This window comes from Rhinichthys klamathensis, unplaced genomic scaffold (genome assembly GCF_029890125.1).
Source record: "Rhinichthys klamathensis goyatoka isolate OS25496 unplaced genomic scaffold, OSU_Roscu_1.1 h1tg000478l_1, whole genome shotgun sequence".
Classification (NCBI taxonomy): Eukaryota; Metazoa; Chordata; class Actinopteri; order Cypriniformes; family Leuciscidae; genus Rhinichthys; species Rhinichthys klamathensis.
Window position 1 is genome coordinate 148347 of NW_026606966.1, and position 19604 is coordinate 167950.

General features: G+C 38.0%; 1 protein-coding gene across 2 annotated transcripts in view; it reads right to left on the minus strand.

Annotated features, from left to right (window-relative positions):
• The window catches only part of neurl1aa (neuralized E3 ubiquitin protein ligase 1Aa), a 106906-nt gene that overhangs the window by 26292 nt on the left and 61010 nt on the right, over nucleotides 1-19604 (minus strand). For both annotated transcript variants that reach the window (XM_056237128.1, XM_056237129.1), the window contains exons 2-3: nucleotides 6665-6906; nucleotides 3597-3918 (exon numbers count right to left, since the gene is read on the minus strand). In XM_056237128.1, coding sequence (XP_056093103.1) covers nucleotides 3597-3918; nucleotides 6665-6906 — 564 coding nt within the window. The remainder of the gene's footprint in view (nucleotides 1-3596; nucleotides 3919-6664; nucleotides 6907-19604) is intronic.

The following is a 19604-nucleotide window of genomic DNA, read 5'->3' on the forward strand; positions in this document are numbered from 1 at the left end:
CAAATGTGATTGTTTCAGTTCTGGCATCAGCACTCCAGGAGCAACGTTTGATGGAAATACAGGAAGAGCTCTTTTGATCTTGCTCTGCAGGCTCTACACACACTTACAAACCCTTCTGGGAAGAGAAAATGTGACGTACTGCTGTGAGGTAAAAAAGCGTGCTCCTTACATGGACAGTGCTGTTATCTGCTAATATAGCCGGCTAATAAATCAGTCAAACAGTCAAACCAAAATGTATTCAGACACTTTCAACATTTCTCACATTATCACAGTTTATTCGCTATAGTTTATAAAATGGTAATAAAATATGACAAGAACTCAAGAGTTATCAAATCACTGGTTTTGGCCATCCTTTTGTTACAAAATCAGCCTAAAAATGAATTAGGCTGAATAGCTGTCAGCTGTTAAATTTAAGTACACAATTAGATAATACTAATTTAGGTTAACCAATAACCAGGCAATGCTTAATTTTGTTCAGTCTGTGGTGTAAAAAGGTCACATTAGCAATTAAAGAAAAAACACTTAAGCCAAACATGGTCAGGTCAAAGTGTCCGAATCATTTTTGGTCCCATATTTTAATACATTTTACTAGTAGTCCACTGTATGAAGCATTTTTGGTCACAGTTTACTTTATTTTGCTATCCTCACTTACATAAATGAACTATATCGTCTGTAGTGTAGAACTATACTGTATGTCCTGCACTATATATACCCACTAGTAAAAAAAAAAATCAAAAATGAAATCTGGTGTCTGAATAATTTTTGGTTTGACTGTACATGCTTCTTTTGCATGCAGTGTGGAACAGGCTTACATGTACAGCATACACGCACACATTCTTTTGTTTCAGCGTGGCAGTAGACCGTCGAAGAACACAGGTTCAGCAGTGCATGTCAACACTGTCTTTGTGAGGCAAAGGTACAGATAATGTTACTCGCACACGTAACGAAACACATCCCACAACCGTGGACAGATAGCAGACAGAGAGGCTGCCGTCAATTGCCACAGTGCTCAATTAGGATAAATGGAGCTATCTCTGGTGTATGTGACCTGGTTCTATAATTAACCCTGGGGGATGACAGCATTAAAGCCTGCTGTATGTATGCGTGTGAGATGTGAATGTCTCGCCTCTTACCGCCAAACCTCCACTTCAAGCACAGACACCCATACACACAGCGGTACATCAAAGCATGGCGTATGGTATGTTCTGCTCATGACAATGTTGACTGTGATTATATACAGCAATACATCCAGACCGCTGGCTTCAAGTTTAAGCTCTCTGATTTACTGTGTGTTTGGAGCAAGAGCTATTCTTGATCACACACTTGCATAAACAGTAAAAAAAAAAATCATTTCTAAACTTTTCAAGACAACTTTATAGTTATTAGCACGTATTGTAAGTTCTAATTTACAATAACTCAATGCTTTACATAAGGGGAAAAAATGCTAATTTGAGGAAAATTTGAGGAAATTTGCACCCTAGTTCAGAGATGTAATGAACAATTAATTAATCCAGTTCACAAAACTGGTCTGAATGATTCGTTCAAAACTTTTTTTTCATGTTGGAGTTTCAGAGCAGCCAGTTTATTATCCCAAAATGTATCTTTTGTGTTTAACTAAAGTAAAAAAAGCACTTTTAAACTGATAAATTTAAGCTTAAATCTTTCCCCTCCATTGGTGAGATTTTTCCGTTTTTATGACCAACGTTTCCCCCCGCCATTGATGAGTTTTTCTGGCAATCCATTTTTTCACTGTTTTACGGTAGGGGGCGCTATAACGCATCATTGCTTACGCATATGAAAGCTATGTGATCATCAAACATTCAACAGAATATAAATCAAAACTGTTTAATGTTACTGAATGAAATGTCGATCCCACAAAGAGGAATACAGGACTGTACAAGCTTTGAGGGTGTAGATTAGTGGTGTAAAGTCCGATTCATTTCCGAGAACCGGCTCTTTCGGACAGTTCGTTTCAATGAACCGGTTAAAAAAACTATCCATCGATTCCTTACGTCATCACGCAATGATGTCACTAATCATTGCTTTTCTAACTACTCAGTGTCATGTCATATCAATGACATACAAATAAAGTCATACAATATGTGTCAACGTATATTGAAACATTCAAATGAAGTTATGCATATTAGTGATTATTGTTTTTCATTTCACTTAAGTTGATGGTGTTTGTGGTCAGTTTCATTCGCTGATCCTTCATGTCGAATATGACTGACCAATCATGGATATAAGTTTCCTAAACGTTTCGCACCTACAGAACACATTACAGACATTGATGCACAAACGCAGATATGCTCTACATGTCTATAGAAACAAATAAACTCCTTGCTTTAGCTTAACATTTAATCTTAAAATATAATCAGCATGCAAACCATAGAAAAATTCTGTTTTTTCACTTGTTTTAATAAAAAAAATGTAGGCCTATTTAATAAAATTTCATAAGAAAATTACATTTTGTTTGTTATTAAAGAAACTTACATTGCACATCAGGCGCATTCAAGTCCTCGGTAATACACACGCATGTGCGTAGTGTCAGCAACTCACTCGTTATCCACGGCAAACTTCGACAGTTGGTTGAACCGGCTCATTCGGTTCTTTTTGAGTCGGACGCACTACTTCGGCTGTGCGTCTAGCGTCATCAACCCAGAACTAATGTTCTATTCAGTTTTTTTCTATCAAGATCTTTAAAGGTGAACTAAGTAACTTTTTTACCCTAACCGAACAGCTTTAGAGTCATGTTTAGAGTAATGTTTATATTACTGATTTCGTGTTGAATGGTGGTCGTCTCGCACCCCCCTGGTGCCTGTGAGCCGCAAAACCACCCTTGCAACTTTGGGCCGGCCTCAGTGTTAGGAAGTATCGTGTGATATCAGGACTCGCGAGGTAACGAATTGCTTTACAGCAAAAAACAGATCTGATAAAATTCTGATAAAATGAGCATCAAACAGAAATAACGCGGCGCCTTATACCTCTGGTGTTCGAGGCGCACATACAATACAGACTGCCGACAGTTAAACAGGGCGCGCGCAGCTCTTAAAGGGGCCATACCTTATTTCCACTCGTTACAGCGTCCATCCTACTGAACAGGTACCGGTGTACAGGGGGAGGGGATCCGGCCGTGAGTGCGAGCCATCTCTGCGTGAGTGCTATTCGCGACAGTAAAAGTACTCCACAGCGACTCTAGGGGTCACTGTTTGACAAAAACGGAATTCCTACTTAGTGCTGCTTTAAGCGAGTTAACTCAAGCAGAATGGTTTGCATTGGAAGGAGACAGGCAACAGCCTTACACATGCGTGCACAGAATTGCTTGATTGGCACGTTTTCATAGACAAAGAGCCTTAAATGACAAGAATTTGGGAGGAAACTGGAGGAAATGGTTTCAAATTGTCAGTTCAAGTTTCTGGTTACAGTTCAATGTCTAATTTTTTAACGATGCACGTTGAGTTTTTCTCATTTAAAGATCAACCTAAAAACAAACTTTTAAAAACAGATGGTTGATGTACAGCATTTCGTTTCACACTCTTGTTAGAGCAGAACATTTAGACCTGTCCTTAAACTATGCGGACAGTTATTTTTCTCACCCAGCAGTTGCACTCCTCTGGTCAGACCGTAGACATCTATAAGGGCCCACAGTGGTTCTGTGGTCCGAACGCCGCTGAAGAACAGCATGGGGCTGGAATCGTTGATGCGATAAAATACTCTCCCTTTTTTATCCACCCAGAAGGAAATGAGGTTTCCTTCGTTTGCAAACTCTTCTGGAAGGGCCTTGGCCCAGAAGCCGCTCTGGGATACCAGGTCAGGGCAGGCATATTTGGGTAGACTGTCGGGGTTGATTCGAGACGGGTCTTTAGAAGTGAAGCCCAGGCGGAGAGCGCCACTCCAGCAGCACTGCTTTTTAGTTATCTAAAGACAGGAGAAAAAGGATCTGTTATCATTACGACATAAGACGGTGTTCTTTATGAGTAGAGTAGAGTAGAGTATGCATAGCATAGAAATGTTGATGAAAAATGTGCAAAGATTGTATCTTTAGGCATGCAGCAGCTTGTCACTGGGCCAGTACCTTTAAAGGGGAATCTTTGTAACCTAAAATGTTCGTAGTAGTACTTTAAGGGCCCATATTACTACACTAAGGTACTAATATGTACCTAATTTGTGTAGATATTAAGATACAGAGTTGTCCTTTTAATTTTTGAAGCTACTTTTAAAAAGGTGCAGTGTGCCACTAGCAGCACCAAAATTAATTTAGTTTCCCAAACACAAAATTCTTAATTCACTCTCTATTTAATCAAATTTTTGTTACATTTCGTTTGTGTTTTTTTCTTTTCTGTTGGCTAAAAAGGTTCCAGTTCTTTCTTTTAAAACCTTGTTAAACATGTGATTATTTTCAATTTAATTCCATCAAAGTTGGCTCTAGTATTTCCTTCTGTAGCAGTGCTGAAGGCCAAACAGGGGGCATGTTTTGTGATGGTCATAAATGGTTGAGCGTAGCGGACAATTCAGGGGATGTATGAGGCAGTCATGTGGTGTGTTTAGACTAGAGACGCTCTGTTTTATTTGATTTACAGTAACTCCAGGAATGAGCCCTACAAACAATTCAAGAACACAATGACTTATGTCACAGCGGCCCTACGTTGCTGAGAATACCAGTATTGAGAACTTGACTAATGAGTGAGTTTACACACAAAACCCTCTGTGTATGTTGGTAGAATAACTGGTTGGTCTAGATTGAGAGCGATAGTGTGGGATTGGAGTGTTTATTTTAGTTTTTACTGCATTGACATAGAAAGAGGGAACGTGCGCAACTTCTCTAGAGTGGTGCTTTTAAAAGTACAGTAAAGATAGAAAGACAAACAAAGAAAGACAGAAAAAGAAAACACTTGCAAGCAAAAAAAAAATCATGTGAAAGGTGAAGTGCATCTTTGCACCTCTAGTGGAAACAAACGGAATTGCACAAATGTTTTCAAACATATTTCCCTAAAGTATACTTTGTTTTTTACACATACGCTAGAGCAGTGTTCCTCAAATCCAGCCCTGGAGGGCCACTGTCCTGCAGTTTAAACCATGATCGAACTTGCCAACCTGCAATTTTCTAGTAACTCTGAAGACCTTGACCAGCTTGTTCAGGTGTGTTTGATTAGGGTTGGAACTAAATTCTGCAGGACAGTGGCCCACCGGACCGAATTTGAAGAACCGTGCACTAGGGTGCACTCGAATTTTGGCATCAGGATAATGCCTACAAATAATTGCTTTTCTTTCGGCTGATAATCTGTATTATAATTATATCCACTATAAATTGGTGCATCTCTATTTACGGGTTATTTAGGGCTGGGCAACGATTAATCACATCCAAAATAAAGTTTGTGTTTACATAATATAATAATAAATATATATAATAATAAATTATGTATAAATATATATACAGTATATACATTTCTTAAATATATACATTAGGGGTGTCACGATTCTCCAAATCCTCGATTCGATTAAATTTTCGATTCTACGGTCACGGTTCGATTCGATTCTCGATGATTTTTACATTTATTTTTTTAAAGCCGAAACCGGCCAATCAGGATGCTCTCTGTCTTACATGCGCTTCATGAGGCACACACGCAAGATCTCTCGCTCTCTCCCGTGCGCGCGCTATACGGTTTGGAGCACAGTTTTTTCTGTCTCGCATGCGCGATTGCGCGCTCTTGCTCGCTCGCTCACTCTAGATTCCGGGAGATTTTAACTAATTTGCGGGCATCAGGGAGCCGCTAACGCTATCAATATGCGGGAGACTCCAGGAACTTCCGCGAGACTTGGGATGTCTGCAAAGTAAACTGTGGCTTTTTTGAAGCGCGAACGTTGTCAACATAACTCACTGGAAATCCAAAAAACTTACACACCTGCGACTTCAATGAAAGAGGAGGGGGTTCAAGTTCTGTCGATGGGTCTCCTGCATCTGCAGTTGCCATGCTGTCTTTTGAATAGCTAAGTTAGAGAAGGTTGACCATAGACTCACAGCTTTTCAACACGCGTGTTTTTTTCCCGCTTGGCACGCCGACCGGACGTGACATGGGGGCGTGACAGCATCGACGATTCCATTTTTTTATTCGATCGATTCAACAAAAAAAAAAATTTCGATCGATTTCGATTTAAGATCGAAATCGTGACACCCTTAATATACATGCATACAGGGGCGTAGAATTTAGTAGGGACGCTAGGGACGTGTCCCTACCAATATCCAGTGACACTGATATATCCCGAGCAATATTTTCGATCAAAACTTTAAATATATTAAATATTTATGTCCCCGTCCCCACCAATTTCAAAATCAAACCTATGCCACTGCATGCATATGTGTGTATTTAAATATACAAAATAATTATACGCAGCACACACACACACACATGTATTATGTAAACACAAACTTTTATTTTGGATGCGATTAATCGTTGCCCAGCCCTAATTTTAACATAAAAAAATGATACCCTTTAAAAAAAGACAGATGAGATTTCTTTTTCTTTGCTGCAGCAGACACTTGGAAATGTTCACATACACCTTGTGTGTCGTCCACTTGAGTAATCCGGATCCACCATCCCCCTCAGACTATCCCACAGTTCCCAAATATTCAACTTGCCCTAGATTCATCTATCCTTGTTCTTACCTTTAAGCGGACCTGCTCATAAAGAGCAATGGGTCGGTTGCTGAACGTGATTGCGTTGCAGAAGCTGGCCTGGCGTTTGACGCTCCTCTGTGATAGATCCATGACTATCTGAGACCCTTTAGCATTGGGGTGGAAGAGAAGGGGGCTCATGGGGACACCTCCGCACGGATGCAAGGGTAAACAGCGCTTCGGTTTGTGGTGGCATCGGTGAGCTGTTGAGGGGAACGGACCACCTAGAGAGTCTAGAAGAGAGAAAGAAAGACGATTTATAAACCATGGTCTGTCAATACTGCAAAAAATACTGCAAATGATAAAAATACATAATGGTGTGAAAATAAGTCTTCTCTGTTTAGACCCCCAGCTCAAAATGACTAAAGCCTGGCCTTTACTTTCAAATCAATGAACCGCGTAAAATAGCATCAGCCCTTGCATGGTGAGATTTGTCTGACCCCATTTATGTACAGCATTTTTAGTTTTGTAGATAAATCTGATACATCTTCTTCCCAACAGGCTGCACTGAACTGCAAAATTTCAGTACTGAAGCATAAAGTGCTACAGTGTTTCCTACAGCATTTAATTATTGCAATTCGTTTACGAATTGGATATTATGTTGCACTGCAGATTTGTCTTTGCTTGTAGTCACGTAATGGAAAATTTAGTTATTATTATTGTCACCGTATTAATTCATAACATTTTTCTCACTCACAACTCAAATGTGTGTGCATGCATGCGAGTGTGTGCGTGTGTGTAAAGCTCCACTCCTGAATAGAGTTGCAGGAAACACAGGCATGCTCATTTGAGTCTTAAGTGCACATATACAACATGAATGATGAACAACGCACAAGCAAGGTCTGAACGCTATTTAATTATGCATCCATGTGGCGAAACAATAGAGGTTTTCTAGTCATTTTAAACTAGGCCTTCTATCTAAACTAGTAGAGCTATATCTCATTCTATCAATCTATCGTATTATCATTATAGCGTTCTATCTATCCATCTATCTATCTATCGTATAACCTTCAACACACTTCTTTCTTCTAGGCAAGGCAACTTTTTCTGACAAAATGTTAATATATATATATATATATATATATATATATATATATATATATATTTAAATTTTTAATTATGAAAAAATCGGTTTGAATAAATTATTAATTGACTCGCTCATAACTTCACTTAATGAATCAGCGTTTTTTAAAGGTGACCTATAATTCAAAATTGAATTTACCTTGGTATAGTCAAATAACAAGAGTTCAGTGCATGGACATGACATAGAGTGAATCTCAAACTGGACTGTTTTCGCGTTCTCATTTAATTCACGTTTATGAAAAACACCCCTGAAAAACGGCCGGTTCTCCACACAATACCGACTGTGACGCAATAGTCGGGATCATTAATATGTACGCCTCCAAATATTTGCATAATGCCAGCCCTCAATGCCAGGCGGAACTGCGCAGCCGAAGCATGGCAGTTGCTCAGTGTGGATGTACACATGAACACAAAAGTATTTTTTAGTTGCTTCATCTGAGCCTCTGAAGAAACAATGGGTTAATTTTATTTTCTCTGGAAATTTCCAAACATTTCACAGACTGTTTCCTCAACTTGGGCCAATACAGAGCTGGCCTCGGATCGAGCTACCAAGCAACACTTTCTGATGTGTAATTGTTCAAGTTCAGACAGGTAATCTTTCTCTCAAAATCGTTCAATACTGTTTATGCATCAGTAAGTCAAGCCAGTGACTAAAATATCAGCTTCACATCGTTTCTTTTAGTAGGATGAAAATAATCGTATTTAAATTGTGAACAAATTATATACAGAAAGCGATCAAAGAACAATCTTTCCACACAGCGCGAGTTTATCTGGACACTTGCCAAACTCGTTATGAAATCAATGACGCACGTTACTGCACAACGAAGCTCTTACTGTATTTACATCATCGTGTTTGCATTGGTGAAAGCATTAGAGAGTGCAGAAACTGCTTTGCAATGATAAGATCTTCATTCTCGCGATCAACACTGTCATCTGCTCAATGCTCATCACGGTAACATTTTATGTGATGGGAATAGATCTAAATACTTTAAAAACATCTCACGATTCGTTCATCTCCATAGCTGTTATAGTAAAAACGTATAATAGCAGTAGTAAAAGTATTCGGGAGAGAGTTTCACATGTAATGCGTAGCTATTTCATATGCAAGCATGTCAGCCAATCACAGCAGTGGCCGCGGTTACACTGAATCCCACAGCAGACACGCCCCTTCAAACAGAGTGTTCAAATCAGAGGCTAAAAGCAGGCTAGGAAAAATGCCATTTATTTCTAAATTATGATTATTTTTTATCTAAAAAACATACTAACATTATAAGGGTAACCCAGGAAACATTATAGAAAAATAAAAAAAAACATTCTAGGGCACCTTTAACAAATCTCTTGAAAGAATTATTCAATGACAAATAAATTTGTCGCCACCTACTGGTGTAATGATGTAATTAAGACAATCTTTATTTAAACCATCAAGTTATTTTCAAAAGATGATTTACTCTATTTTGATCGCTGCCATAGATATCAGTGTTTATATCTGAAGCATGAACTTTTATCCCAGTACTTCTGTGATAATTTGAATTATTGTAACACAGAAATAATGCACAGTTGGCACAATGTCGCATTTAGAGACATCCATGAGAGGTTCCAGCTTTATGGCTTTCCTATCTACATTCATTCATGTCCAACATTCACAGAGTTGGCAAGGGGTTCCTTTAACAAGATAACACACCCTCACAGGTCCGTAATGGCACGGTTGGAGGAGCGTCCAGTGATGACACCAGTCCTCTCAGCTATTGTGGCTCCCATGTAGAAACTGATAGTGGGCAATGACATGTTTCCTGAGCAATGCAGATAAGGCTACACTGGTCACCAGAGAAGAGAATATAGACTAGAAATGTTTGTCTATATCTGGCCATGTAAATAGCCTATGTAAACCATCATATGAGAAAACGTTAATTTGCTTTTCAGACTTTGTACGTTGCATACATGTGTCTGTAGTGTGTGTGTGTGTGTGGGCAGGTCTGTTTGCGGACGGACACTGTGTATAACACTCATAGTCTGAGCACACTGAAATGAATACATTAGCAAACACAAGAGCTGCAGCTGTCAGACAGAAAATGGAGGTTAAGTAGCAGCTCATGTTCCTTAGCAACGCTGCCATGGCGAGAGTTTCCGTTTTCTGCTGAGCTGAGTTCAGTGTGTGTGCTTTCGCTTCATCTGTACGGACACGGGAAGTTGGTCCCAGATCAGTGCAAAATCTCTCAAGGTTTAATCTGCAAAAAAAGTCCCCACTTTGGGTCTAGGTGGAAGACACGTTGCAGAACTAGTTAAGGTGCCGCGCCGTTAAATGTTCAGTCAACAACTGAGGTCCATTATTCCAAATAATTCAATTAAAAATGTATTTAAATGAACTTGAAATCAAAATGGGCCCCATTGTCGTTCTTAATGATGTTCCTGGTCTTATTGTGAATTATTCATTGCTGCACATTATTCCAAAGAAAAAAGATATAGGTATTGATTTAGCAAACTTATATCAAGTCTGGCTCCATTCTATAATGCAACACTGACTTTTTATGATTCATCAAATCCCAACCCACAATTTTCTCTGTTAAAAATGTGTTGTGAACAGCAATTCACATAGCCTTTAATACATTTCTGTTGTCATCCTAAATTTTATTACATAAGATGCACTTAAGTCATAAAAAGTAACCGGACATGCAGAAACACAAACACTCTTTGTAAGTAATAGAAGCCACCAGTGACATAGCCAACAACACACAAGCAGATTCCACCCTGGGCTACGGAACACATCATAATGCTGCTATTTCTATGGTAACCACATTCTTTTTTAAGGTAACCAATGGACAGAAGATGTTTCTTACATAAGTTTATTCCATAAAGAACAGCTTGGAGGGCCTGAATCAACACACTCGAGCATTTGAATAATCTAGGGCTTTCAAAAATAATGTTATTTTGTGTTTAACGCATCACAAATATATAACGCAATTAACAGCATTTTCTCCCTTCCAGAAGTAGCAATGCTATAATGTCTGCCCACATCCTTTGGTTAGTAGGGATGTAACGATTCACTCATCTCACGATGCGATACGATTCACGATACTGGATTCACGATACGATTTTCTCACGATTTTTTTTAACAAATGAGATTTAAGACAAAAGTGTCCCTTTCATTATTTCTCAGACAAAATGCTGCACATTTTTTTTTTCATTTAAAATATATTTGTCAAATAATAAAACTACATTAAAAAAATTCCCTTCAAGGTTATTTCAACTCAGTCTTTCTGTCTGTTTGGTCAAGAGGCTGGACACTTCTTCGCACACTATGTAAAAGACTGTGTAAAATTAGTACCAGATTGACAGGGGTTTTACATTGTAATAAAGGCAAGATTCTAATTTTGTTATAATTTGTATCATTACACAGTAAGAGTTAAAAAAAAACTCATTTAGAGAAAGAGATAGTAAAATAAATACAACACCTGCTTGCCACGGAAACACTGATGCACCTTGTGATCTCCGTGGCTCTCTCGCAATTGTCGTATTAATGACTTTTACATGAAAACGGAGGTGACTGGTGCTTCTCACGGTGGTGATTATTATTAGTCTACGGAAAGTCAAAATGCCGCCACACCTCCGATTTGAATGAGTCAACGTCAACATCTACGCTTGCCGTCGCCATGTCTACTGTTTGACGGCGTGTGCACACCGGTCTATGGCACACACTGGTGCGGCGCGAGCGGAGCAAACCGAGCGTTTTCAGTTCATTCCTATGGAAGTTGAGCTTGGCTCACACCATAGATATAAACACTAGATGTCGCCTTGGGGTTCTAAACATGCGTCAAAACCGCCGCCATCTTGGAACAGGGGTCTTATCATAGGAAGTAGCTAGATAACGCTGAATTCATGAATGATGCCGGACTTTTGTGCTGCGTATGGATGTTTACACGAACGAAATCTAAAAACCAGACATCAAGGGATTACATTTCACAAGATTGTGAAATTTTGTAAATTTTTTTAAATTTCTCTGGACTCTATAATAAATACATGTCTGACCGTTGGAACGAACCAAAACAACTAGAAAATCGCATTCATGACGATTTATGGTGATTTTATTTCCGTTAGACCTTTTCCTACATTGACGCTGATGAGGGGTTCCCCTGTTTCAAGATGGCGGCTCTATTGACGCATTCGTTCCAATGAACTGCCGTAGCCAAGGCGACATCTAGTGTTTATATCTATGGGCTCACACAATCAAGTTCCATGAATGAAGTGAAAACACTCGCTAGCTTCACGCCAGTGTGTGCTCGCTGCTATTGTGCCTGTAAAGCGAGGTTCACAACTTCACAGTAAGCTATACAGTAAACGTGTATCGCGATTCGTTTAACATTTCAACCCACTTGAATCGTCACACATTTTTATCGATTTTCAACCGGTTGCGAGTGAATCGTTACATCCCTATAGCTTGTTTTGCGTTGTCACTGCGTTGCCATGGCGCGAAATGCAAATGGAGGGCAGGAAGTGATTTGCTGTTTTTAGAAAGCACTATAACAAACTCAAAATGCCTATTTTTGCGTCGCTTATGGTTACTTAAATTGATCAAACCACGAGGAGTTTTTATCGTGTACCAAAAGTTGTTGTTCATAAGGGGGGGAAATGCAAGAAATTGACCGAAAAACTCCGGAAAAACGGCTTGCAAACCTACGTCTGCGGTCGGGAGGAGCCGATGGGAAAATGTCCGTGTGTGCAGTGATCACTTCGTCAAAGGTGAGTTAATACAACTTAAGTGGCTATGTTTGTGTAACGTGTAACGTTTACGAACTTTGTAAAGTCAAAGTATGTCTGTAAGACGAGGTAGTTGCTGATATCTACCGCCTCGATGGCAGGAAAATCTTTCAATTCAGTTGAAAATCGCTCCTCTTCATAACGTAAGGATCACGTCCAACATATGTTTGATTTTTTGTTTATATCTTTCTCTTGTAATAGCGTGTAAAGTAGTACAGTACGGACTTTCCTCCATCTCGTCCATTGCGCTCTTCACTCCCTGCCCTCCATCTGAATTTCGCGCGTCATCATAATCACGTGACTGAAACCCAGCTATTGGTTAGCGCTACATTTTAGCTTGGGGGGGGGGGATATTGTCTATCGGCCCAACCCTAATAGCTGTGTCCCAATTCAGAGGCTGCGTCCTTCGAAGGCTGATTGCATCACCGGTGCGCGACGAAAGCTGTCCCAAAACGAAGGCTCCTTCAAATATGGCCTCCAAATGCGTTTTTTGTTTCCCGTGCAATGATGGATACAACAGATGGATCCTTCACGGCCTTGCCTACCCCAGAATTCATTGCGTGCCAGTGACGACAGGATTTTTTTGAGAGAGAGAGAGAGAGAGAGAGAGAAATGTCCAAATTACACCTTTAAACGTAAGTATTGGGTTCAACTTACTCAAAAATCTAATGATACAAATGTAAAAATCGTTAAAGCAGTTCAAACATTGACATATCTTACTAACATCGGTGATACTGGCCTCCATTCATGATTAAACAAACAAACTGTAATATTGTTAAATATTTTTACAATTGAAAGGTTTTCTGTTTTAATATAAATATTTAAATGTAATTTATTCCTGTGATGCCAAAGCTGAATTTTCAGCAATCAATACTGATCCTTCAGAAATCATTCAAATTTGCTGATTTGGTGCTCAAGAAACATTTCATATTATTATCAGGGTTGAAAATAGTTATATTGCTTAATATTTTGGTGGAAAATGCTTCTTTTAAATTGTAATAATATTTCACATACTGCATTTTTTGATCAAATAAAAGTAACCTTGTTGAGCACAAGTGCGTAATGTTCCCTTCAAAAACATTTAAAAAAAATCGTGATTATTCCAAACTTTTGACCAATAGTGTATATATTATTAATACTGCAATTTTATGTGAAGCCAGTAAATGGATGGATCTTTAAAATGTTTTTAGATCATTTCTAAATTGGGAAAGAGGTTTAGTAAAGCACACTTGTGTAAATAGTAAATCATTTGTGTTTCTTTATTTTTTTTTTTACTTGCATTGAAGAGGATCTCCAAGTGCTACGGTCAGGTTTAAATTCGCTGTGTAAGGTTGTCAGGTAGCTGCTATCTTTATCCCCATTACATCCTCATTACCATGCAGACGTGCTCAGGGCAGGTTCAGATGTCTGACTGTAGGTAAGAGAATGTCATGTTATGTGTAACACCTCACATCACAGACACTCTCATACACTCAATGTTAAAATAAAACTGCTTGGCCTGCAGCCCTCAAAAGGCCGTTTTCACAACAGAACATCCCGAGGCTCACTTTCCACAGTTTCGTTTGCTGAATATACAGAAAGTTTGTTCCAAAGTGACTTGCAAAGGAGAGAAAGTATTTGATTATATGCATCACGAGGTGGCAAAGTCTCCAGCCAAATATACTCTGCAAACAGACAGTACAATATCTGTTCTGTTTCATCTGTGCAACAACGACAGTAGGTGCGTCCCAATTTGTGTACTTGTGCACTATTCTATGACGTTTTGTAGTATAAATAGTGCGAGTAGTGTGTTTACACTGAACATTCCAAATAGAAAAAGTGCACTTTAAATACCCGGATGATGCACTAATTAACCGAAAAAAAACAAAGTGTGGAATGTTGGACACTTCATGCGCTCAACTGTCGCAGATTTAAATACAAAGGGGGAAGGGCTATCAGACTCCGATGTTAAATGTTAATATAACCTTATAAAATGAATACATAGTGCGTCATTTGGGACACAACTAGTAAAGTCATTTTAGATGTGCCTTGAGCTGATGTGCAAGCGTTTTCAATGTTTTTTCTTGTCCTAGCGTAATATGGATTTGTAGTGTGTTTGGTCTTGGAAAGCTGCAGGCTCAACAAGTCACGTCAGCTCATTGAGGAAATAATGTTATTGTTTGCATAAGTGAATATATTTTTAGTATTGTAAAAGAAGTTCACAACATGGAAACAGCAGGTTGTAATATAGTTTGGATTTTAGAAATACTTTCAATTGTATTCCAGTGGAAATGTTTCTTAAATCATTTCAGAATTAAAATCCTTTTAATGAAATAATTGTCATTAGAAATGTGTTTTGTTTGATTATGTCACGCATTGTCCTCGTTTCTGAGTCTATTCTCTAGGAATTAGCTTTTAATTTGCTCTGTCTGTAATCACATTAATTGTGCTACTGTAAGTACATGTGTTCTGATACTCAATATAACTTCATTATTAAAGCTGTTTTTAGGTACCAGACACCAGAAAGTAAATAATCTACTTGAAAATCTGTTTTTCCTGAATCATTAAACAGTTCAATTTCACTAACTCGCGTAAAAGATGATCTGAAAAACATGGCTGTATGGCAAATAGGCTACTGTAAAAAATAACAATTTGCTTACATGTTTAAATAAAAGTGTACAAGTATATAAAACAGCATGCAGCGTGAGTGTGAGATCCGCTGAAATTGGCATCTTAAGAAGAGATGTACTTGGCAACTACAGTGCTAATCCATCTGAGGTGAGAGGCATGTCATGTGACCACAACACATCAGTCACCATGGCTGCAGGCTTGGCTAAAGATTCATATGCTAATAGTTATTCTGGTCCAAAAAAAAAAATCCCCTGAATAACAGGGAGTTTCACCTGGCTGAGCACACACCCTCTGGCCTCTGGTTATACAAAGCCCTCGCTCAAGTGTCGTCACACACATCAATCAGAACACACACGCTGTCACTTAGTATCAAGCATCAACACTAGAAGAATGCATCACTGTCTGTTTATTTATTTCACATTCAAACAACAGCTCAGAACATTACCAAAAATGTTTTAGCCTAACATTGAACAAGTAGAGAGAACGTTTTGTTCGCTTTACTTGGTCATATATACTGAACAATGTATACAGTGTGTGTGTGTGTATTATTTGCTATGCTATGATGTTTTATATTTGTATTTTTTCTGACTGTATAGTCCTTTGTGATGTGTGTGTGTGTGTGTGTGTGTGTGTGTGTGTGTGTGTGTGGAGGGGTGGGGGGGGGGGGGGATGGGGGTTCTTGAGTTAAAGGATTAGTTCACTTTTTAAAAAACTTTTGCTGATAATTTACTCACCCCCATGTCATCCAAGATGTCCATGTCTTTCTTTCTTCAGTCGAAAAGAAATTAATGTTTTTGATGAAAACATTCCAGGATTTTTATCCATATAATGGACTTCAATAGTAGCCAAACGGTTCAAGGTCTAAATGACCGTTTCAGTGCAGCTTCAAAGGGCTTTAAACGATACCAGACGATGAATAAGGGTCTTATCTAGCGAAACGATCGGTCATTTCAAAAATAAATAAAAAAGTTTAAGTTTTATAGGCACAAATGCTCGCCTTGCGAACTCTCCTGTTCGAACTCGTTCATCAAAATGAACGAATCTTTTTTCGAGTCATTGACTCGTTCATCAAAATGAACGAATCTTTTTTCGAGTCATTGACTCGAAAAAAGATTTGTTCATTTTGATGAACGAGTTCGAACAGGAGAGTTCGCAAGGCGAGCATTTGAGCTTATAAAACTTAAACTTTTTTATTTATTTTTGAAATGACCGATCGTTTCGCTAGATAAGACCCTTATTCATCGTCTGGTATCGTTTAAAGCCCTTTGAAGCTGCACTGAAACGGTCATTTAGACCTTGAACCGTTTGGTGCCCAGCAAAGTGCATTATATGGAGAAAAATCCTGGAATGTAATCATCAAAAACATTAATTTCTTTTCGACTGAAGAAAGAAAGACATGGACATCTTGGATGACATGGGGGTGAGTAAATTATCAGCAAAAGTTTTTTTAAAAGTGAACTAATCCTTTATTACCAATGTCTCGTCAAAATTTCATGTGAATTGCTGCATTGAAAGTGTGTTTAATAAAAAAAAGTGTTGACTACTTTCCCCCACTGTACATATATATATACTGTATATATATATATATTATAGAGCCCTTTTCAACTACACTGTAGTACAAATATATATAGTATGGGGATTTTATTTTAGGGAGGCAACAATATTCTAGTACCGATAACCGATAAATTGCCGATATTATAATTCTATAATATTTTGTTTAAAACAAATTCAAAATAAAACGCTAAAATAAAAGTGTTTAAAGTTAATTTAGTTATCACACCATTTTAAATAATTATGTATTGTATGAAAAATGATTATTCATTTTGAGATATTCTAAATACTACATTTGGCATTGTTATTGAATTGTAAAGATTGTCTTTACATGTCCTTGCTGTCTGTAAAGATTAACATTAAATGAGTCTTAGATGGCAATCTAGAAGTGAATCAAAATGTAAAAATAGAAGAAATGAACATGCAAAAAAAAATTATATATATACACTGTATTAATACATTATTTATATATATATATATATATAAATAATGTATTTATTGATTTATAATAAAAGTAATAATATAATTTTAGCAATTTTTTAGTGACATTATTTGTATTATTTAGCACAATTATTGACCGTTTTGGTTACATAAGTGTCCTTTGTTTTAGTTTTGTTCCTGGGGTGTGGATGTCCGTGTTTGTAATTGTGTCCTGAAGCCAGCTAGCAACTATCTTGCCCTGTAATAAAGTAAAGTATCATGAATGAGTGAACATATTAAGCGCTGTCCGGCTGGCTCTTAGGTGATCTGATCCGTATACACAAACACCAGTGTGTGGGGGTGTCATTTGATTTCTGCGGTGAGAGCGAGGATTAAGTGACTCATCAAGGATGTTGTGCTCAGCAGAGGTGCAGCAGACGGTTACTTAGCAGCATCAGCACCTGACCTGCAAACATATGTTTCTGACACAACACACTAACTGAGCCGTGGAACCACAGCAGGGATTACAGATAAGAGACCTTCCTCTGTTTGCCTTGACTCCTTGTCTGTATGTCAACCAATCACTGATAATCAATCCCAATATGCCCCATTAAAAATCCCAGTCCAAACAAACTCCAGTGCTAACGGTTTCCTCATGTTATTTGTGTGCATGGCTGTCTTACTGTGGATTCAAAAAGAACACTTTGGTAATTGATTCAGTAATTACAATACTTTCCGTGCTGTTATAAACAAATTAGCAGCGAATAATTGATTCGGCAATGATGAGTAAGAATTGGGAATGCACGGAATATCAGTGCCATACTGGCGTGTGTTTCCCAAAATCAGTTCCGTCGTTAGCAATAGAGTTCAATGGAACTTGCGACCATAGTTGGCTAATGATGCTTTTGGGAAATACACCCCTGGTCTATTCTGATTTGTGCCACCATCTGATTTGCATAAGTTTACATAATAATGGTTTTCAGCTGGATTTTGGCTAGTGTTGGATGTTTAAATTGTCCATGCTCATTTCTCCTATTTTTACATTTAGAAAGTGAATCTTTACAGACACTGCAAAGTTAGTAACAAAGTAAACAAATTATTTAGAAAATCTAGAAATGAAAACGCTTATCCATTTTTCATATTGTACATTATAATGATGTGATGCCTAAATTCACTTTAAACGACAAAATAGTATAGAATTATTAATATGAGTATTATGTATTTTAATATCATTAAGGAATGTATCTGTAAAACATTATTTTCATGATTTATCACAACTTTTTTTTCTTTTGTCAAATCAACTAATGTGGTTCAGATAATAGGCTAATATTTTGAGTTTCTGTTGATTAAACCAATCTCCTTCATTGTTTCAATGAACTTAAAATGTTAAGTCAGCCAGGTTACTTTTTAAGTTAAAACAACAATATATTTTTTTTCCAGTTTTATATTGTTGCATCCTTACTAAGAATGAATTGCACAATTGCCATTTATTGCACAACATGAATTATGTAACCATATGCAAATCAAATACTTGTACAAAAAAAGAATAGACCAGAGAATTTGTATATGCAAAAAACACTGACAAGTACACTGACAATTTGCATTTAACTTTCCATATTTGTAACGGTTTAAGGTGGAGAAGGAAATATCCAACAACTGTCCTAATGTTCCATTTTTAACAGACTTTATAAAAAAACCCCGAATTATTCATATCTTTCCTGCCTCAGAGGCCAGGATGTGTTCCAGAGTTGCATGAGAAACACCCACCAGTCTTAAACACACACACACAACACAAACATACAGTACATTAAGTGTCTCTATCCAGCTCAAACACTACAAACCAGACAATCGTGCACAGTTCTGGATGGTCTCTGGTTTCATACAAAGATCAGATAAAGCACTGTTATCTACCATATCTGAGGTGAAAGATGTGAGCGTACCCGGATAAGCAATTTATATCCACTCTCAGCCTGCTACAAGAACTGAAAAACAAGCCCTGACTCAGATGGAACTGGAAAGAGAAACCAGAAAGTTATGACCAATTTTTTTTTAAAAAGACAAACTAAAAACATTGTTGAGGCAGAAGAGCAGCAGCCTAGTCAAAGACATAACTTTGAATGGGAGAAAGTGCAACACGCAATATGACGGAATAAGTCGCACCTTCTAAATAAAACAATCGCCAATTGGTGAAGTCATTGTGAGAGACGTGTGATTATGGCTTCACAAGCGCATTGGCTGGTCCAATGGTTGGTTAGAAAATTTGGCTGGTTAGAAACAAAATTTATAAGGGAGTTGTTGTCAGATTTCATTGGTGATTTCAAATAGGGAATTGAATGGTAAGCTTGGTCAACACCTTTGGAGAATTTGATGTTTCTCCATTCAAAGAGATGTTGTACTTGCATGACTGAAATATCTGCCTGAAAGGCGTTTCAAAGATGGCCGCCGAGTGAAATGACTTGCCTTAAAGGGACTGAGTGCTTGTGCTGTAATACGTTAAGCAAGAGAATGATGCTCA